Source organism: Tenebrio molitor, chromosome 1, assembly GCF_963966145.1.
Source record: "Tenebrio molitor chromosome 1, icTenMoli1.1, whole genome shotgun sequence".
Lineage (NCBI taxonomy): Eukaryota > Metazoa > Arthropoda > Insecta > Coleoptera > Tenebrionidae > Tenebrio > Tenebrio molitor.
The window spans coordinates 17,932,685-17,951,373 of record NC_091046.1 but is presented as its reverse complement, the minus strand read 5'-3'; the positions used below and the strand labels follow the sequence as shown (position 1 = coordinate 17,951,373).

Below are 18,689 nucleotides of genomic sequence, written 5' to 3'. Positions count from 1 at the left end.
TTTGTTATGAAGGTTTGAAGAAAAAATAGTATAATGTTATTCGGAGCAAAAATGGTTTCATTTTTGCTCCTCATAACATAATATACTATTTAATTTTTATTTAAATACGCGCCAAATATGCTGCAGCCCAACGGCATTCCTTTCCACTGCCATGACCCACTTGATATAGAAAGACTTTTGGATCGCACGGTATTTGTGGAATCCTGAAATGGGTTATTTAAATAAACAATTATAGGTATTATTGCATTTTTTTTCTGCAACTTACAGTGCACAAGCGCATTATGGACTATGTCATAGTTATCTTTGCTGGCATTTTTTTTTGCTCTTATGGTAGTAATATTATACAGTTTTATGTCCAAGCGTAGAAGTTTGTAACAATCAAACGTCCAACAACAATGAAACATAAACTTTAAACAAGGTAAAATTACAGACTAACGTCTAAACAAAATAACCCTAGGTGTATTATTACTTAGTTATTACTTATTACTTATAATTCATTGTTGAATTTATTATTCGTTCTATTAATTTGTCCTATTATCTATTATAATGAAAACGATAAATGTGAATTATAGTTTTTATCTTCAAGCGGTCGAAAATCTCGCCTTAGTGTCTCTTCATAGAAACGGTTAAAGTTGGATTTTTTTCTGAGCGGAGTAGAAGTACTTCAAATCCTAGGAGTAGAAGAATTCACAGACGGCTCGACTGAATCAAATGTAAGATCATTTTTTGTAGTATTTGTCATTATTTATTTATCAATTACACGAAATATTTAATAATTAAATTATTCCTGTTAAAGAAAAGCGAAATAACGAAATTATTACCTAATATTCAACCGGTTCCACGATGGTGTATCACGAGCCGCCCGTTGTGGGCGTGTCCATGGCATGAATATCGTTGTCAGATGTGAAATCAAACATAGCGCAAGATGACCGTTCAGTGTTAAAAAGTAAACAGTTGTAAGTTGTAATCGTTTGTTATTCACATTTTGATAGTTTTTTAAGTATATTTATCCACGACTATATAATGTACCCCTTATACGTCTGTTTGCTCGACCTTAATAATACCCATTAATCACGGCAGTGATTAATGAGTCATTAATCACGGCAGTGATTAATGAGTCATTTCATTAATCACTGCTGTCAGAAGCTTCCTTGATTTAGCTATAATATTATATTGTTTTGCTACAAACAATTATTGGTTTTTAAAATTTTATCGTCTAAACCACTAAATATTTTCAATTCAGTTCTGTACATATAAAAAAAATTAAAAAAAATAATTTTCCTTGACAATTCGAACCCGGGACTCGCGGTTGGAAGGCAACCAGCATCTACACAGAGCCATCACCAACTTCGAATGTGTGTGTCGTATATCTGTTTCTTAACATACCATGTTTTTCGAAACATTTTATAAATCGAAGTAGCTTTTGAAACAAAACAAATTTGACTCAAACCTGTCAACATTATTGTTTGTGGGCGTAGATTTCTCAATGTTTTGATATTTTGTGTTAAAAAAACGAACTAAAAATGGATATAGAAAATGAAAATGACAGTAGTCGTGGATAAAGTATAGTATACTACTCGCGTATAATGGTTATTATACGCTCATTGTATAATATACTATTATCGAATAACTGAAGTATGTCCAATGCCATTGAAAACGAAATGCATTTTGCAGATCGCGGCAAACTATGAAGGATCTAATCCCACCGAAGTCCCAAAAAGTGTAATATTTCTACATAATATTATGGACAGAAGAGTTAAAACGAGCATTCGACACCTGTAAACAAACTCTAGCAGATGCAACCCTTTTAGTTCATCCAACATCAGGAGCACCGTTGGCACTTTATGTAGATTCATCAGACTTTTCAGTTGGCGGAGTTCTAGAACAGCTAGTTAAAGGAAAATGGCAACCGCTCGCATTTTTTTCACTAAATTGGATGCTACTCAACAGCGTTACAGCATTTATGATCGTGAACTGCTGGCAGCATATCTGAGCATCAGGTACTTTCGTCACATGCTAGAAGGACGTGAATTTGTTCTTTTCACGGATCACAAGCCACTTACTTTCGCTTTTAAGCAAAAATCAGAAAAAGCAAGTCCTCGTCAGTTACGACACCTCGATTACATTGGTCAATTTACTACCTATGTTCAACATATTTCAGGAAAGGCCAATATTGTTGCAGACACGCTCTCCAGAATTCAAGAGGTTCTTATCCCTAAACTTGTGAATTACGAAGCAGTGGCGGAAGCTCAGGAAAACGACGAGGAATTAAAATCATTGTTGATGACATCGACCGATTCAAATTTACATTTCAAGAAAATCGCGATACCTGACTCGAACAAACAAATGTATTGTGACGTTTCTACAGGTGTCATCAGACCTTACATTCCTCCACAATTTCGACGCCAAGTGTTCGAAAGTATACATAATTTATCCCATTCCGGTATCAGAGCGACAACGAAACTTCTTCGTACAAAATTTATTTGGCCTTCAATTAACAAAGATAGCGTTTTGTGGACTCGTACTTGTATTCAATGTCAGAAAAGTAAAATTGAAAAAACACACAAGAAGTCTAGTGAGTACACTTCCAACGCCAAACGAACGTTTCAAGACGGTGCACATAGACATCGTAGGTCCCCTTCCCTGTTCAAAAGGATACAAATACCTTCTAACGTGTATTGATCGTTTTACTCGTTGGACAGAAGCCATACCATTGGAAGACATCAAAGCCGAAACAGTAGTGCAAGCGTTTTTGTCGGGCTGGATCGCGCGTTTCGGAGTACCTGCTGAAATAAAACACGACCAAGGAACCCAGTTCGAATCTTCACTTTTTAAAGAGGTAGCCAAAATATTTGGAACTAAAACAAGCCACACCACAGCTTATCACCCGCAATCAAACGGAGCAATTGAATATTGGCACAGACCTTTGAAAGCTGCTATAATGTGTCATGCTACCCCTCAGTGGATAGAAACATTGCCACTTATCTTATTGGGATTTCGTTCAGTTTTACATGAAGATTTGGGTACTTCAACAAGCGAACTAGTGTATGGAGATACTCTCAGGTTAGCAGGAGAATTTTTGGCCGATTTGAAATCAGAGGTCAGTCAGTCAGTGTTCGCAGAAAATTTGAAGAGCAAAATGCAACTTCTCCGTCCTGTAGCCGCTGCTCATCACGGCAGATCGAATGTTTTTATTCACAAAGCTCTTGCAACCTGTTCCCACGTATTTCTCCGTCATGATGCTGTGAGGCGTTCTTTACAACACCCTTATGATGGACCTTATCGAGTAATCTCCAGGAATGAAAAAACGTTCACCATCCAAATCAAAAATAGTGCAAAAGTTGTTTCCATTGATCGAGTTAAACCAGCTTTTTTGTTAAAAATTACGTTATCACTCAGGGGGGAGCTGTGCAGTGACCCTCAAAGCAAGTAGGCTAGAGTTAGGAAGTTGGTAGGGAATTCAATTGTTATTGTTATATTATAGTTTTGAGACTTGTCAGAAATAAAGCCAATTCTTCTATAAAGTTCGTTTCTCTACATTTCTGATGAAAAGTATCTGGCTACAAAGGTAAAATTTCTGAGTTCCCTAGACGAATATTATTATAGGTTATGTCTGACCGGCGCTTGTGATGCGATGAATTCACCAATTTGACAATGAGAGATAGAAGATTTGGGCTCTGCTATCTTAGTTAAAGTTCAGGATACTAAAAATTACAAATCGCGATCATTCACCATTTTAGGAAAGTTTTACCTGGAAATGTGCAGAAAGTACAGTGGGGAGCACGGAATTTCGCACACCAATTTGTATGTCATTAAAAAAAAACTATCTAGTCTAAGCTTTATTGTCATTATAATCAATCATGATATATGTGATCATGACTGATGTTTCACCTAAACTGTGACGAAACTGCCGCCAGTATCTCATTTTAATAAAATTATGCCAGTGAAATGTCCAATGTGTGCGAAATTCCGTGCTCGCCACTGTACATCGGATAATTTAAATAGCATTGTCGACTTTATTAATTCTCGTATTATCGAAACTTCAAGTACCAGTAACAAAGGAAGTAGAAATTATTAGTGCCTTAAAATTTTAAGATTGTAACTGCAGGAAAAGAAAAATAAATAAGTGAGTTCATGTCCAATTTTTTGTGTGTGTTCCGCTTAAAGATAAAATAGTATATATTTTAGTGCTTCGCCCAATTGCAACCTCAACTTCGTCTCGATATTCAATCCCTGGCCTTAGTACAAAAAAACTCACTTATACTCTTAATGATATAACCTACTATTATTTAAACTTGAAGTCTCCAAGATATTCTACATAACTTAAATACTTGTACTTAAAACATAAACAATAAAAACATGTCAAATTCATGTAACATATCATCAGTTTCTCTTGTTTTTGAACAAAACGTAAGAAGTTTACGCCCAAGAAAGCAAATGAAGTGTGAAAAATTATGTCATAAAAATTACGAAAATAAATTTAGTTTTCATTTTATACAATATGATCAACAAAAAAAAAACATATAAAGGGCTGCAAAACAGAAGCTCCGAAACGCATCAATCATCAATCATTCAACAGCTGTACTGAAGAAAGGTTTACCCAATAAACTTTCAGGTCGTGCATTGTAAAACTAATTTTGTGTTCTTGTGGGAAGAATAAAAAAAATCACTTTTTTTTCTATAGCCATCCTTCATTTCCTTTTTGGTTGAATATATTTGATTTAATATAGGTACATAATAGATATTAATTTACAATGTTATACATAAACCTAGCTGTGATTACATTATTAATTTTCTACAGCGTGATCAACAAGGACTGGGTATGTTGGTAATGAAACAATTGAAAAGTATTGGTGTTTTTTGTCTCGTAATTGACGCTGACCGAGTGTTTTAACTTGACATGACATTAAACATTTTTTTGATTATGTCGGTTATATTTGTGTTACCGTGAGATCGAAAAAGAAAAAAATTAGAGTTGGCTGTGACCAAAAATTTCAGTTGGCAATTCGTTAAGATTTCAGTAATCAGATGTCAGTCTTAAAAGTTAGGTTAGTTGAGAACGTTGAAATCTTGATTTTCATAAAGGTGTAAATTATATGCGACTTGTCAGTTGCATCAGTATATTATACACCAAGGTGGAGAAGTTCATGATTATAGCCAGAGGGCCAAGATTAGATCCCGAGGCGCACCGAGAGATGTAAGGCGCGAAGGCCATAAGGGACTTCTCTACTATGGTTTATATACTATTTTTTCACTACTAGATACGTTAAAACCCTTTCTGATAATAATAATTATTAATAAAATTATTGTGTTAGATGCGACGGATCCGAGTTGTCATTTCTAAACTAAAATAATGAAAAATTATTAACCAGCAGAAAATCTACTTCTGGGTTCGGTTCAGGAGTAAATAATGACGTCTTCTCAGACTAGTAGTGAAAAAAAGAATTTCCTTACCTAGTGCAATGAAACAATGAGATTTAAAACATAATGTTACTCTTCGCTTCATGTTTTCAAATGATCTTTGCAAAGTAGGGACATCAATTAAATTGCAGGTATCAGTAATTACTTGCATTAATTCAGGAATTGCACCAGGTCTGTTTTTGAACACGTTGCTTTTCAGGTATGGAAAAACGAAATAATCAAGGCAAGTTGTTGTTAAGTGCCTTGAAAGTTCGGAAACTTTTATTGAAATTCCTCAAAAACTCGAGGTGTCGAATAAGATCATTCGCCGTTCTCAAGTCTTTCTCCATTTGTGAAGTAACACTGCACAATGAAAATTTTTTGCCCTAAAGTGAACATATTGTAATAGCAAATTTTAATAGTCAATAATTAATAATGACAGTTACTATTGTAATGACATCTAATGACATTTGATTAAATTTTTACGTGTTGCCAATTGAAGCGTATTTATCACGGCCCTCTCGATTTTTTTAATTTTCGATCGCACGGTAGGTATTACAAAAATGAACTTTTGATGGTAAATTTCAAATTTGCCAAATTTCATTGTTACCAACAGATTCAGTCATTCTTGATCACGCCGTACTTTTTACATCCTAGTATTTAGTGTTTTTAGTGTTTACAGATCTTTGACATTTACTTGATGAAGCACAGCGAAGTACGACCAAGACGTGCGAAGAATCTGAAAGACAATTATTATAAATACCGGGTGTTATGGAAGTCCACGTAATAAATTTAACCACCAATAGAACTCATTTAAATAAATATTGTTTTATTTACCATTTTGTCTGCAAATTCATAACCGCTCATGTGTTTACACATCCGTTGTTAACGAAGCACGAGAAAAAAAACCCGATTAAAATACTCGAATGAAAAGCAGTGAAAACAGAATTAGAACAACGGTCTTTCTTTCTTCAAAAAACCTCGAGACTCAGGAATCTGAGTCTCGAGAACTAGTTAACCTCGAGGCAAGCCTCTCGGTAAACTACGTAGTTCTCTCGATACTTTCCGCCTCGGTAATGTATGTAGTTATGTACTATATCGCAGAAAAATATTTTCGTTTAAATTGATTATTATCCCATGAGCAAAATATCAAGTTACCGATTTAAAAAATGTAAAAAAAAATATTCACTTATAATATCCCGATGCATAGATTCTATCCGAATTTTTTTTATTATTATTATTAATCGGGCGATAACTCTGTCAGCAATGCACGAAAATAAAATTTTCAGCATATGAATCTATGCAGAGAGATATTCGGCAAGAAAATCGCATGAATACATTAACCATCAGTGAACGACAAAAAATGAATGTATCTAAAGTTTTTTAAAAATAGGTACATACCAAGACTGTAGAATTTTAACTCCTAAACAAATTGAACTTTCATTTATAAAAATGTAGTAATTTGAATAAAAATTTTGCAATTTTTGTTATATTGATGGAAATATTTTTCTTTCCACCTAGAGTTGTCAAAAGTATTTCCGGAAATATTTTATGTATCCATGATAATAACAATAAACGTAGCTTTCTCATTGGATAGTAGATTCATGAATGCGATTTTCGATAAAAAAAATCAATATGTAAAAAATGTTTATTTTAAAGAGTTCTATTGGTAATTAAATTTATTACCTGGATTTCCAAAACACCTGCATGTACTCGTACATACGTATTATAAGTTTACTCTTAAAATTTTTATTTACAATCGTGTAAAAAGTAGGCACTTTTTGCACTAAAAATCGTTGTCAAGTTGTCAAAAGTTGACGTTTAGTGAACTGACAGAATCGCGTCATAAAACTTTTAGTACACGCTTTTATGGCACAGAACTGTTAGAATACAACAATACAATTTGTTGGAAACATTGTTTAGAAGTAGGTTGCTAAACGACGTGCTTTTCAAACGACTTTGGTTATTCATAAAATATTGAATCAATAATAATTATTTTATACAAATTTATGTTGAAACCGGTGCGATGATCTCACGATCTATATCTATATCTATATCTATCTATATCTATCTATATCTAGTAATAACATAGTTAATCTTACCTTCACGAATGTGTCTAGGGATAAGTAAAATAAATTGAGAGCTGACATCTTAATTGGTTTTTTACATCTCAAAACAAAATATAATATGTTTCTTTTTGTTTCTTTAGTTGCGTCTATCCAAGAAGATTCAAATGTTGCATACGGAATGTGGCTACTCTAAAATAACAAATAAATAATTAAACATGTTAATTAAATGTTATACCATGTAAATTATTCCACATTATAATAGTGAGAAAATTACCTTAACTTCTACTTCATTTCCAAACCAGCAGTACATAAAAATTTCTGTAATAACTGATAATAAATAGAACAAGAAAGAATAAAACTGACTGGTAAAAGGAACGACCTGATTAAATAAGTCATGTTAAGTTTAAAAGCGATTAAAGATTACTCAAACCAACCACTGTTAATTGAAACATAGTCAATCCAATGGAAACGGCACTTGTAAAAAATTGTAATAAAACAATCCAGTTAAAAAATTTGTTAGAATCTTCAGAAAACCTATAAACACCAGTAGAAAGAATATTTATTTTTTAATTGATCGCACCGTATATTATATTGCTTTCAATTTACTTACCTAAGAATTTTTTTATGATGGATGATACAATTTTTCCATTTGGTTACATTACTGTCAGAAGTAAGAGAGGAGTAGTTGTCTATATTTCTTAGATCATCACAGAGAATATCGCACTGTGCTGCAATGTACATGTTTAAAGCAGCTATAAGTGCATCTACACTAACATTAATTATACAAGTAAAGTAGCAAGACATAATCTGATAAATGTAAGTAATTTCGTATAATGGCGAAATTTTGGTGTTGTAAGGGTACCAGACTAGAAAAGGTAATCGAAATTCCTTCACTGAATTGTCAATTATTGGAAATACTGCCCAAAGAAACAATGTACAACAGGCGTAGGTCCATAAAGCTCTAAACATATTCTTCCAGAATTTTAAATTTGGTTGAATTAATTCTTTTTGTTTAACATTTTTAGGTTGAAATATATCACTGTTCACAGTTACCATGAGCTGTTTGAGTACTCCCATGTTTTGTATTACGCAAAATGATTTTAATATGCAAATTAACTGCGTTAATGATATAAATATTATGGCAGTAACAGCTTCTAAATTGTCGTAAAGAAAAAATAAATTAATTGTTTGAAGTAGATTATGTCCAATTGTAAATAACATCCCAGAAATAATCGCATAAAGAGTGTAAAGATTACACTTATATGTTTCGTCACCGTTAGGCCATAATCCCACTACTTTCAGAAGCAGAAGATTCACTTTGATTGTTAATGTCCAATCAAATTTCTTCATATTATATAAGCTGCAATAGAATTAACTATAAATGTAAATTATTATTGCGTAATTATATATTTAAGTACTCTAACTTAAATAAAAAAAGTAATATCAAAATTATTGATATATGTTTCAGTAATGTTATCAAAAAATCAAAATATATTTCTTTTATGTGCCATTATTAATTATATACTGCAAATAAGTGTAGTGTAAAGAAGGAAATATAAAATTTAGTGAAATACCTTTGCAATTGATAGAATAAAATGAACAGTCGACGGTAAATACAGAATAAACACCGTTTCTAAAAATGTGCTTCTTATATGTGCTAGTATTTTTTTATGAACCAATCAGAAATGCTTATTTTATCTCTGTAACTTACTGATCCTGCGCCGTCAACAAAGGGATGGTTAGATAATTTTACATCAGATGATTATTTTATAATCTCTCTATGAATTAAATGATTCTTGAATTCGTAACGTTTACTTTTTCTAGATAACTTTTCACATGTCGCAAATCAAATAAGAGCAGAAATCAACTAGTAACAAGTCATGTACGAGTATTTATTGCCAGTACTTTAATATAAAATATGTAGATTATTTTATTATAATTCAAATTATGTTATAATAATTAGGGTGGTATACGCATGCAGGGAGAGAGAGACACACACAGAAAAGTGTGCAGATGTAAATGTGTGTGTGGGGTTTGTGTGTGTGTGTATAAGTATATATAAGTAAGTACATAATTATTTATAGATATAGATATGAATGTATATGTACTCGTATATATACCAGTATATTCATTCATATAAAGCTAATCATCATCATAATAAACGTCGTCGTCGTTATAAATGTAGAAATAAAATTATAGAGTGCAAGGAGAAATAATTAGAAAAATGAAAAATTAATTCATTTCAAAAACTGAAAAAGAAACATCCCTTGAATTTTGTCTTACACCCTACAATTACAGTGATTATTAATTAGAGGAAACCCAGCTATTATATTTTTATTGTTACTTAATAACTGTGTCTGACTATTTCGTGAGAAAATAATTAGATGGTATGTAAATTTCATTTATTAATAACGAAAAATTTCTCGAGAGTAATGAAGGGAGACAAATATTTGTCGACACAACCCATAAGCAATTTTTATATTCTTCCTATTAGTTACTGAAATGTTTTTGTTACTGTGCTGTAGGTAGTAGGTATTACATGAATTAGTGTGCCCTACTGCAGTGGGAATCTGCAAGTTAAACATTTCAGGAAAGGGAAACGTTAGCCCTAGATCTATGAAAAATTATATTCCGCATTGGGTGTCACGAAAATCTCTAAGCGTAATATCATTAAAACTACAAGATCGTAAAAATTTTTTGACCTAGAGAACATAATTATTTAGGTAGGTATATTTCGATTTTACATACTAGTGATTGCAAGCATATTGTTAATAAATAGTAGTGACAAATTTCACGTCTATTTTCTTGTTTGACTTATTATTGACGGATAGAAATATTTTCAGTTCATATTGATTTTTAAATTACAGGAAGAAACGGTAGTTCAAGAGTCAATCGGTAACGTACTCGTAGGTTAGGTACCTTGTCATTTTCACCTAAATTTAGTAAAATATTCATATTAAATTTTATTTTTTGAAATCTTTTTAAAATATAAATCTTTAATTTTTAATTTAATTCTTGAATTTGCTGTATACTCGTAAGTAGTGCATCGATTGTTGTTTCTTGTTTCATTATTAGATACTTCGTTTTTTCTTCGTTTATTCCATTTTACCAAATGCTTTTTCTGTTTCTTTTTTTGACCTTGTTATCGGTGCTATAAGCAATTACTTGTTATTTTCGATGGTAAATTATTCTTTGCGTTTGGATTTCACTACATATCTCTAAAAATTGATTCTAATAGTTGTTTAAGTATCAAGGGTGGTAAGTGCGTTGTAATGGTCGAGGGTAATAGTGTAGAAACAGACGCGCAGCGGAGGTTTCCATTATTACTCGAGTTACTACGTATAATACACTGACCGGCAAAAAAAACCGGCCACCCTGAACTTTTTTTTAAAGTGTGGTAAAATCGTAGAATCTGATGGGCTAATAGGGGGTTATTATTTCAATGGCCAAGATTCTCCTTCAATATTCGAATATTCCCACTGCAAATTTTTCAGCAGTTTACTACACACTTCGTTTGTTAACAATTGTTGAAACTAAAAATCAAATAGGCTTATGTCAAATGTTTTGGAAGTAAGTTTGACGTGTTCTAAGAGTTCTACGAACAACAAAGGTGTTTTTAATGATTTTTATTATTTTTGTTACTTTTTCAAATTAAATTTATTTTCTTGTGTTTAACATATTTTTTATTGGGTAAGTTGAGCATCCTGAATCAATAACGAATGGTTTTTTAAATTAATACTAATTTCTAATTAAAGTAATGAGTATGTAAGTATTTATTAATGATTAAAAAGAAAACAGTTCGGGTGGTCGGTTTTTTTTGCCGGTCATTGTAAATAGGTGAAATTGACGGATCGTGCAAAAAACTTGCGGATCCCCTTGTCTGACTTCGATTTTTCCTCCAAAACTTTGTGATACTCTCCGTCTGCTGAAATTTTGTTTTGTATGTCTGTCAGAGTCACTTTTTTTGTCAGACTGATTAATTCCTTCGGGATCTTCAATTTTTTCATTGCTTATTATAGTTTATTTTTTTCTATTGAATCATAAGCTTTCTAAAATGAACAAGATATTGATACGCAAATTTTGTTCGTAGCTTAGCTTCTGCAACATCTTCAGTGTAAAAGTCGGATCTGTAGTTGATTTGCCCTTCATAAATCCTCCTTGGTATCCCCTATCTGATCCCATTTTTTCTTAATATCTTCTTCCTGGGGTTTTATTTCAAGTTACTTGTTGATCTCTTCTTCTGTTTTCTGTATTGTTTCGTTTCTGACAAATTCCTCCGTCTTATACTTTTGTACTTTTGTCTTTTCTCAGGTATTAATTAAATATAATTAAATACAATTTTAGTAAAATAATAATTGTTCTTGTAAGCAAGCTAAAGTTTCAGCGTCTTTGGACAGATTTATTTAGAGAAAAGTCATACTATGGGTAGTAACACATAATAAATACCTACATGATGTATCGCAGAAAATATAAATTCATTTGCTATTGATGAGTCAATTTAAATGTTCGCGCCATATGAAATATAATTCTTAACGCGTAACACCTACTCACTCTTGTAACATTGTCAACGAAAGTCTTAGTGAAAATACTGTATTAGGTATACTAGATGTTACTTAAAGTTTGCGACTCGAATCTGTAGTCTGATTTGGTTTACACTAACTTAAAACTTATTTGAAGAAAGAAGCAGTAAAACTAGTAAAAGTGATTACTGATTAGAATATAAGTGTTTTATTTGAAATCTTAAAGTAAACTAATAATTTAACAAATATTTATTAAAACAACAGTTGAAATGATAACATTTTTTGAAGTGCCAATTTGTCATTCAATTATCATTTGTACCATTTTTTTGATAATTTATTATATATTTCGTATTTTGCTTCAAATTTGCTTAAAATACAACAATGGGAGCTGCATAGGCAGTATACAATGCAGCAGGGTCATAGTATTCATCAGCATAAACAACAGGAGCTTCTAAATCTGCTGTGTAAGCAACCACGGGTGCAGCAACAACGGATGGAACTGAATAGGCTGTAGCATAAAGCGTGGGCTTAGGTTTGGGTTGCGGCTTAGGAGCTGGTGCAGCAAGTGCAACAGTCAAAAGTCCAATCATTACACACTGAAACAACAATTAAATTAACATTTTGTAAATAATGGTTATTTGTCTTTCACAGAAACTTACAAGTTTAAACATCTTTGAAAAGATTGACGTTAAGCGTTCGATTTTCAAAATTCAACTGACAATTGAATTTAATTGTACTTACTTTTATAGGTAGGTACTCAAACGTTTCATGCCATGTTTATTAGCGTATAATAATTAAGCTATTAGATATAAGTCAGCTATTAATATTCTATACATGTCAGTGACGTACTTTTTTAAAAGCAGCGTCCTTTGTTGAACAATTAACATTGACCTATTAAATAAAAATATAGACGGTTATTCTTTTAAAATAATTTAGAAAAAGTGGTGTTTTTTTAAAACATTTTCTGTTTCCAAATATTACTGTATTTCTACTCTATTTACATAAATAGAAGATTATCTATTTCTTGATAAAATGTTTACACGCTTAAAACAGATAGTTCATTTAATAAAAAATAAATAAAATAAATTGTGTTTTTATGGAGTAAGTCATTGACTATAAAGCCATACAGAAATACCGCATTGATTGCGAATAACGAGAGGCATTGTCCTTTAGAGAGACTCCACTTTGATGTTGAGGTTGTTGTTCGTATCTATTTCGATTTAGCGCCTAATTTTAGAAGAGGACAATTTTGCGTAAACAATTATAATTTGTGTCCATTGTATATAACGAGACAAAATAACATAAAATTTTGTAGTTATATCTCCCTAATTATAAGAAACCAGGCTTGACCCCATATAAATTAAACTAAAAAACAAAGATAAAAAAAACATTTGCCACACAGTTTTAAATAATTCGAAACTGCTTAAAGCAGGCTCATTTTTTTCTTTTGAGTCAAATTTCCACACTTCTTACATAAAATTAATTCATAGTTTTTAATCTTGTATTAATTTTTGAAAAAGGACGCCACTAATTATTTGCAAAATTTTAAAAATATTTTTTATGTAATAATTATACCGTAACAGCAAAAAAAAGCCATGAAGCTATGAAATAGAAAGTGCCGTGTCTTTGATTAAGAAATTCGTCACGCATTTGTGGAATCCTGAAATGGGTTATTTAAATAAACAATTATTATAGGTATTATTGCATTTTTTCCCTACAACTTACAGTGCATCATGGACTGTGTTATAGCTATCCTTGATGGCATTTTTTTGCTCTTACGAGATTTATTATAAGGTGTTATTCAAACAGTTTTTATTAGCCTCAAATAAGTGGTAAACTATTCACAACCCGTTTGGTGCCCAGATTGAAACATAGGTACTCGTATGTTGACTCTTGCAATCTTTACTTAAGCAGGAGAGGAAAAATACAAAATAATGATCACTACAAATTATTGTGTGAAATATTTTCTTCATATTAAAGAATTGCAAATTTGTTTTGCAATTTTGATATTTGATGTATTCTGTCAAATTAAACGTTTTTGGATGCTATGAACAATGCTTTTTATTTTTACCTAAATACAAAATTATAATGAATTCATTAGGTTGAAATTACTTAAATTATTTAAAGAACAAGAGGTGCGGAATAAGCAGGATAAGCCCTATAAGCGCCATTATAAAAACTTGGAGCTAAATATCCAGTCGAATAAACAAATGGGGCAGTATAAGGAGCAGAAAATGCTGAAGCGACTACAGGAGATGTATATGCGGCTGCGATTAATCCAGGTTTTGGTTCAGGTTTTGGAGTGGCATATACCATAGTGGCAACTATGACAACAATAATCTAGAACAAATAAACATTATCAATATCATCATCAATAATTTTGAGAAAAATTCTTACAAGTTTAATCATTTTAATCGTAAACTATTTAGAACGTTGTAGGATAACTCTCTAAGTGCAAACTACACTTTGAGTTAGTCGTTTAAGGTTTTATATAAGAACATTTTGAATTGAAATTCATTTAAAGCGGGGCAGCAACGCAATACAAGATAGTGTCTTGCATACTTATATAGAAAATTGTGCGAAAATTGCGAAATTGTTATTGACACTGACCTAAATTTTAACGACTTTATTTTTTTTTAGTTTTTGGAAATATTGAAGTATTGTCACTTTAAATTAAATATAATTATCCTTAAAAATCATGATTAACTTTAGCTGAAATGCGATTCATTTTCCAATTTCAATAGAAAACATCAACCGTCACAGCACGTCAACAATTCACCTGCAATTGACCCCACCCATAGGCAAACACTGACTACATTATAGTATAAAAGGGTAACCATTCCGAATGGATCATCAGTTCAAGCACCAACAACAAATAAAAATGTTCAAAATTGTAAGTATCCTCCACTTTTTTAAATATAATTTTATGATTGTATTTCAATATCATTTGGTATTTGTAAAATAGAAGAACTTCTTTGATAATATTTATTTTGCAGATTGTATTTGTAGCTCTCTTGAGCATGGCTTTTGGAACACCGGAGCCTAAAGCTGATCCCAAAGCTAAACCAGGTCTTGTCGCCGCTGCTTATACATCCCCAGTTATTGCAGCTCCAGCAGTAGCGTATACGTCTGCTTACAGCGCACCCTTTGCCTATTCTGCCGGATATGTGTCTCCGTATGCCGCTGCTTATTCTGCTTATTCCCCATATGCTGCTTACTCAGCACCTTTAGTTGTTGTTTAAAATGAAATACAAATAATAACCAAATAAAACTGGACTAACGTTATAAAATATGAACTTTTTACTTACTCATACCTAGTTCACATTTTTCGCAAAAAGTGTCTGTTAATTTGCTTAAAAACATAATGATTCTATAAAACTATTCGAAATGGATCAGCATAAAGTTAAAGTGAAACATCTAATTTCTGTAAGGGTACAGAATGACGGCTTAGCGAATAGACTATTAGAAAACATGTACCTTAAAGACATCAAATATACGAATACAATAAACTGGATCCTCATATTATATGATACAGTGGGCAAAAAAAAGTTAAGGATATTCTCATTTTTCGACCAATTGAAGCAAAACCATCATAGAAAAAATATATTTTGTTGAGAACAAGCAAAGAAAAGAACATAAAGATTCTTTTGTTACAAAACTGCCATAAACAAAGAAAATATTAGAGATTGTTATTTACAGTAATACTGCCATGTGCCATTAATACCTAGTATTTCTACCCCTTTGTCTGATAACTTCGCCGACCCTTCGTGGCATACTTCTTATCAACCTGTCAATGTAATCTTGAGAGATTTGCCGCCACAATACACTGTTTTTCTTTTGGTTTTCCTCTTTTGTCAATTGTATTTCACTATTTCTCAGAACTATTTCATATTTACGTCTCTTTGACATTTAATAGAGACAGGAAATAGTTTTGGGAAATAGTGAAGTACAATTTACAAAAGAGGAAAACCAAAAGAAAAACAATGTAATGGCAAAATATTGCTCAGGTCACGTGTAATTTCTGGGGGTGGCAAATAATTGTGCAGAGCGTTTCCAAGAGCATCCCACACGTGCTCTATAGGGTTTAAGTGAGGACGGGCGTTATCGTCGATATAAATGAAGTGAGGGCCGATAGTTGCTTGAAAATTTGGTAATATGCCGTTAACAATGTCATTTGCACATGTGTTACCATTAATTGTTCTCTGACAAATATAGAGGTCGGTGCGGCCACCCAAACAGACATCTCCCCAAACCATAATACTGCCACTACGAAAAGGCACTGTACCCTGGATAAAACGTTGCAGATATCGTTCACCTTGTCTGCTCCGAACCCGCCCAAAACAAGACTCATCTCCGAACAAAACATGATTCCATTCGTCGTCCCACAAGGAATGTTCTCTGGCCCAAAGAAGCTCTACAAGGTGGATGACTTGATAAATGGAATTCTCTTAACCGATTTCTGACTGTTTGCGCTGTCACAACGCGTCCATCAACCTGTCTCAAAGCATTTATTATGTGAACTGCAGACCAGGCGGGATTTCTGCGAGCGGTTAGTAGCACATAACGATCATCTTGAGGCAATGTGGCTCTTGGACGTCTACTTCTACGCCTTTATCGGGCAGAATTTGTCTGATGAACCTACTCCACAACCGACTTATGACACTGTGTCGTACTCCTAAGGCTTCGGCCACTTGAATCTGTCGAACAGCAGCATCCCAATGGCTCTATTAACTTCATCTTCACTTAAATGACGTCGTCATTCCATTTTTAAAATAAAAGTAATGAAAACAAGAATTATTTGCTTTGTTATTAACCCTATTACGCTTGGAAGCAAGACACATGTTGTGGAGAATTCAGTGTTTTTTTCATAACATGATTTTAAAAACGTCTAAAATTATTCCTGATAAGTTTTTACTCGAAGGTTTAAGCTTTTTTAACCCTTTAAGTGGAAGAAGACTGGGACGCATTCTTATACATATTTAACAGCTGATTTTCTTTGGTTTGTCTTTTTTTAATGTAAAAAAAAATATATTTTCAAACTCCTATTTTTTTCTGTTTATTTTTTATGGTAGGAAATTATTATCCCACAGCGATATTACGTTACCCAGAATGTCTACAAATTCTCTGACAATAATTTCCCACTTACATAAATTCAAAAGCTGTTCAATTTGCAAAGAGTTTATTATTATTTCAAGCAGTACAAAATACAAATTAGGAAAAAAAATTACGACTTATGAAACGGAGCATAACAATTTTTGCATGAGCCTACATTACAGGTGAGATACTATATTACTGGGCCTTTCTGTTGCTTTGGTGCTACATCTAGCGCACTTCTATATGTCTTGATCGTTGATGGCATGTGATCGGCGGCGTTTGAAAGCTTCTGACAGTTTTTTTTACCATCGGGATAATTTCTTTTTCTGGCTAATGCTCGTCCTGGCGAATATCCGGGCTTCTTTTTACTGCAGAAATTACCAATGAGTTCGTTCACCAAAACTGAACGGAATTTGAGGTGTGTAACTTCCTTTTTCTTTTCGGATTTCATTGTTTGTTTATATTTATATCTGAATTTACTATAGAAACTTCTAATAAATATAAGAAGATTTTCATCCACCACCTTCTTGACTTGTGGTTTATGTTATAGAAGGACATATATTGATCGAAAAGATCCACCCCGCCCATGTACTTATTATAGCATAAAATCATTTTGGGACATTGAACGGACACCTTCTTGCCTTTGTTATTCCTTCTTGATGCTGTTGTGGATTCACTCGGGTTGTGAATTGTGGACGCAACAGACACGCATTTTGTGCTCCTTTTCTTGTTTATTATATTTTTGGGATAATGTTTTCTTTCAGCACGTAATGTACCACATCCAAATAACTGTTTCCCAAGCAGATTATTAAGTAGAGTAATACTGCAAAAATAATTGTCAAAGTATGGGCAATAATATTTTCCCACATAAGGTTCTGACAATTTTAAAACAACCTTTTCACCTAGGGCCAATTCAGTTTTACCGTCATCAGTTTTTCCAGTGTACACGTCAAAATTTAATAAATATGCAGTGTCAGAAGAGCAGCATGCCTCTTTTGATCGGCTTCATGATTGCTTCATACTAGATCTCCCTTTAATGAGTGACTTTTTTTCTCAAAAGTTAGAAATGCATTTGCGCAAACACTTTATTTAAATGTTGAAAAAAATTCTTTTTCATTTTTTTCATTTACTAAAGCAGATTGTCTTTTTAGTTGGTATGCTTTGATATTTCCTTTAAATTTTGAATGCTCGATATGAAACCTTAATTCATCTAAAAACTGTTAAACATACAGTGTGTCCCAAAAATGGCGTACTAACGGTACACTACCATGTAGAAGAGATTACCGTAAACGTCAGAAAAATGTTAAAAAAATTCTATTGGACTTATTTGCTGATTTGCCGGTGTTTGAAAGTGGCACTTAACAGGTCAATTATTTCGAAAAATATGTATTAAATTGTCATGACAGCTACCTCTAATCGTACATAGTATCACAAAGTACAAGATCACTCACTACTACCAATATCTACTCCTGCATAATAGAGAATTTAGAAGCTTTGGAATTCGAAAAAAATATTTTAAATCCACTGCGCTAACATTGGAAGGTAATGATGTACGAGCATGTCTTTGTTTACATTGTATTACCGTTAATAATAATAACAACAATTT

At 32.5% G+C, this 18,689-nt stretch overlaps 1 protein-coding gene and 3 long non-coding RNA genes across 4 annotated transcripts in view; 1 reads left to right on the top strand and 3 right to left on the bottom strand.

The window, feature by feature from the left end:
- Positions 1–15,279, top strand: part of LOC138130693 (uncharacterized) — a 67,248-nt gene extending 51,969 nt beyond the window's left edge. Inside the window, exons 2-3 of the long non-coding RNA XR_011159626.1 lie at positions 14,734–14,882; positions 14,986–15,279. This is a non-coding gene — a long non-coding RNA (uncharacterized lncRNA). The remainder of the gene's footprint in view (positions 1–14,733; positions 14,883–14,985) is intronic.
- Positions 8,076–8,819, bottom strand: LOC138137412 (odorant receptor 46a-like). Its single transcript, XM_069056783.1, has one exon. It carries the CDS (start codon positions 8,817–8,819, stop codon positions 8,076–8,078), a length of 744 nt encoding a protein of 247 aa, XP_068912884.1.
- Positions 12,175–12,734, bottom strand: LOC138131790 (uncharacterized). Its single transcript, XR_011159902.1, has 2 exons — positions 12,649–12,734; positions 12,175–12,585 (listed from the first exon to the last, which is right to left on the bottom strand). It is a non-coding gene; the product is annotated as an uncharacterized lncRNA (long non-coding RNA).
- LOC138130697 (uncharacterized) lies at positions 14,033–14,518 on the bottom strand. The gene is made up of 2 exons (XR_011159627.1): positions 14,387–14,518; positions 14,033–14,329 (listed from the first exon to the last, which is right to left on the bottom strand). It is a non-coding gene; the product is annotated as an uncharacterized lncRNA (long non-coding RNA).
- Positions 15,280–18,689: the final 3,410 nt, after the last annotated feature.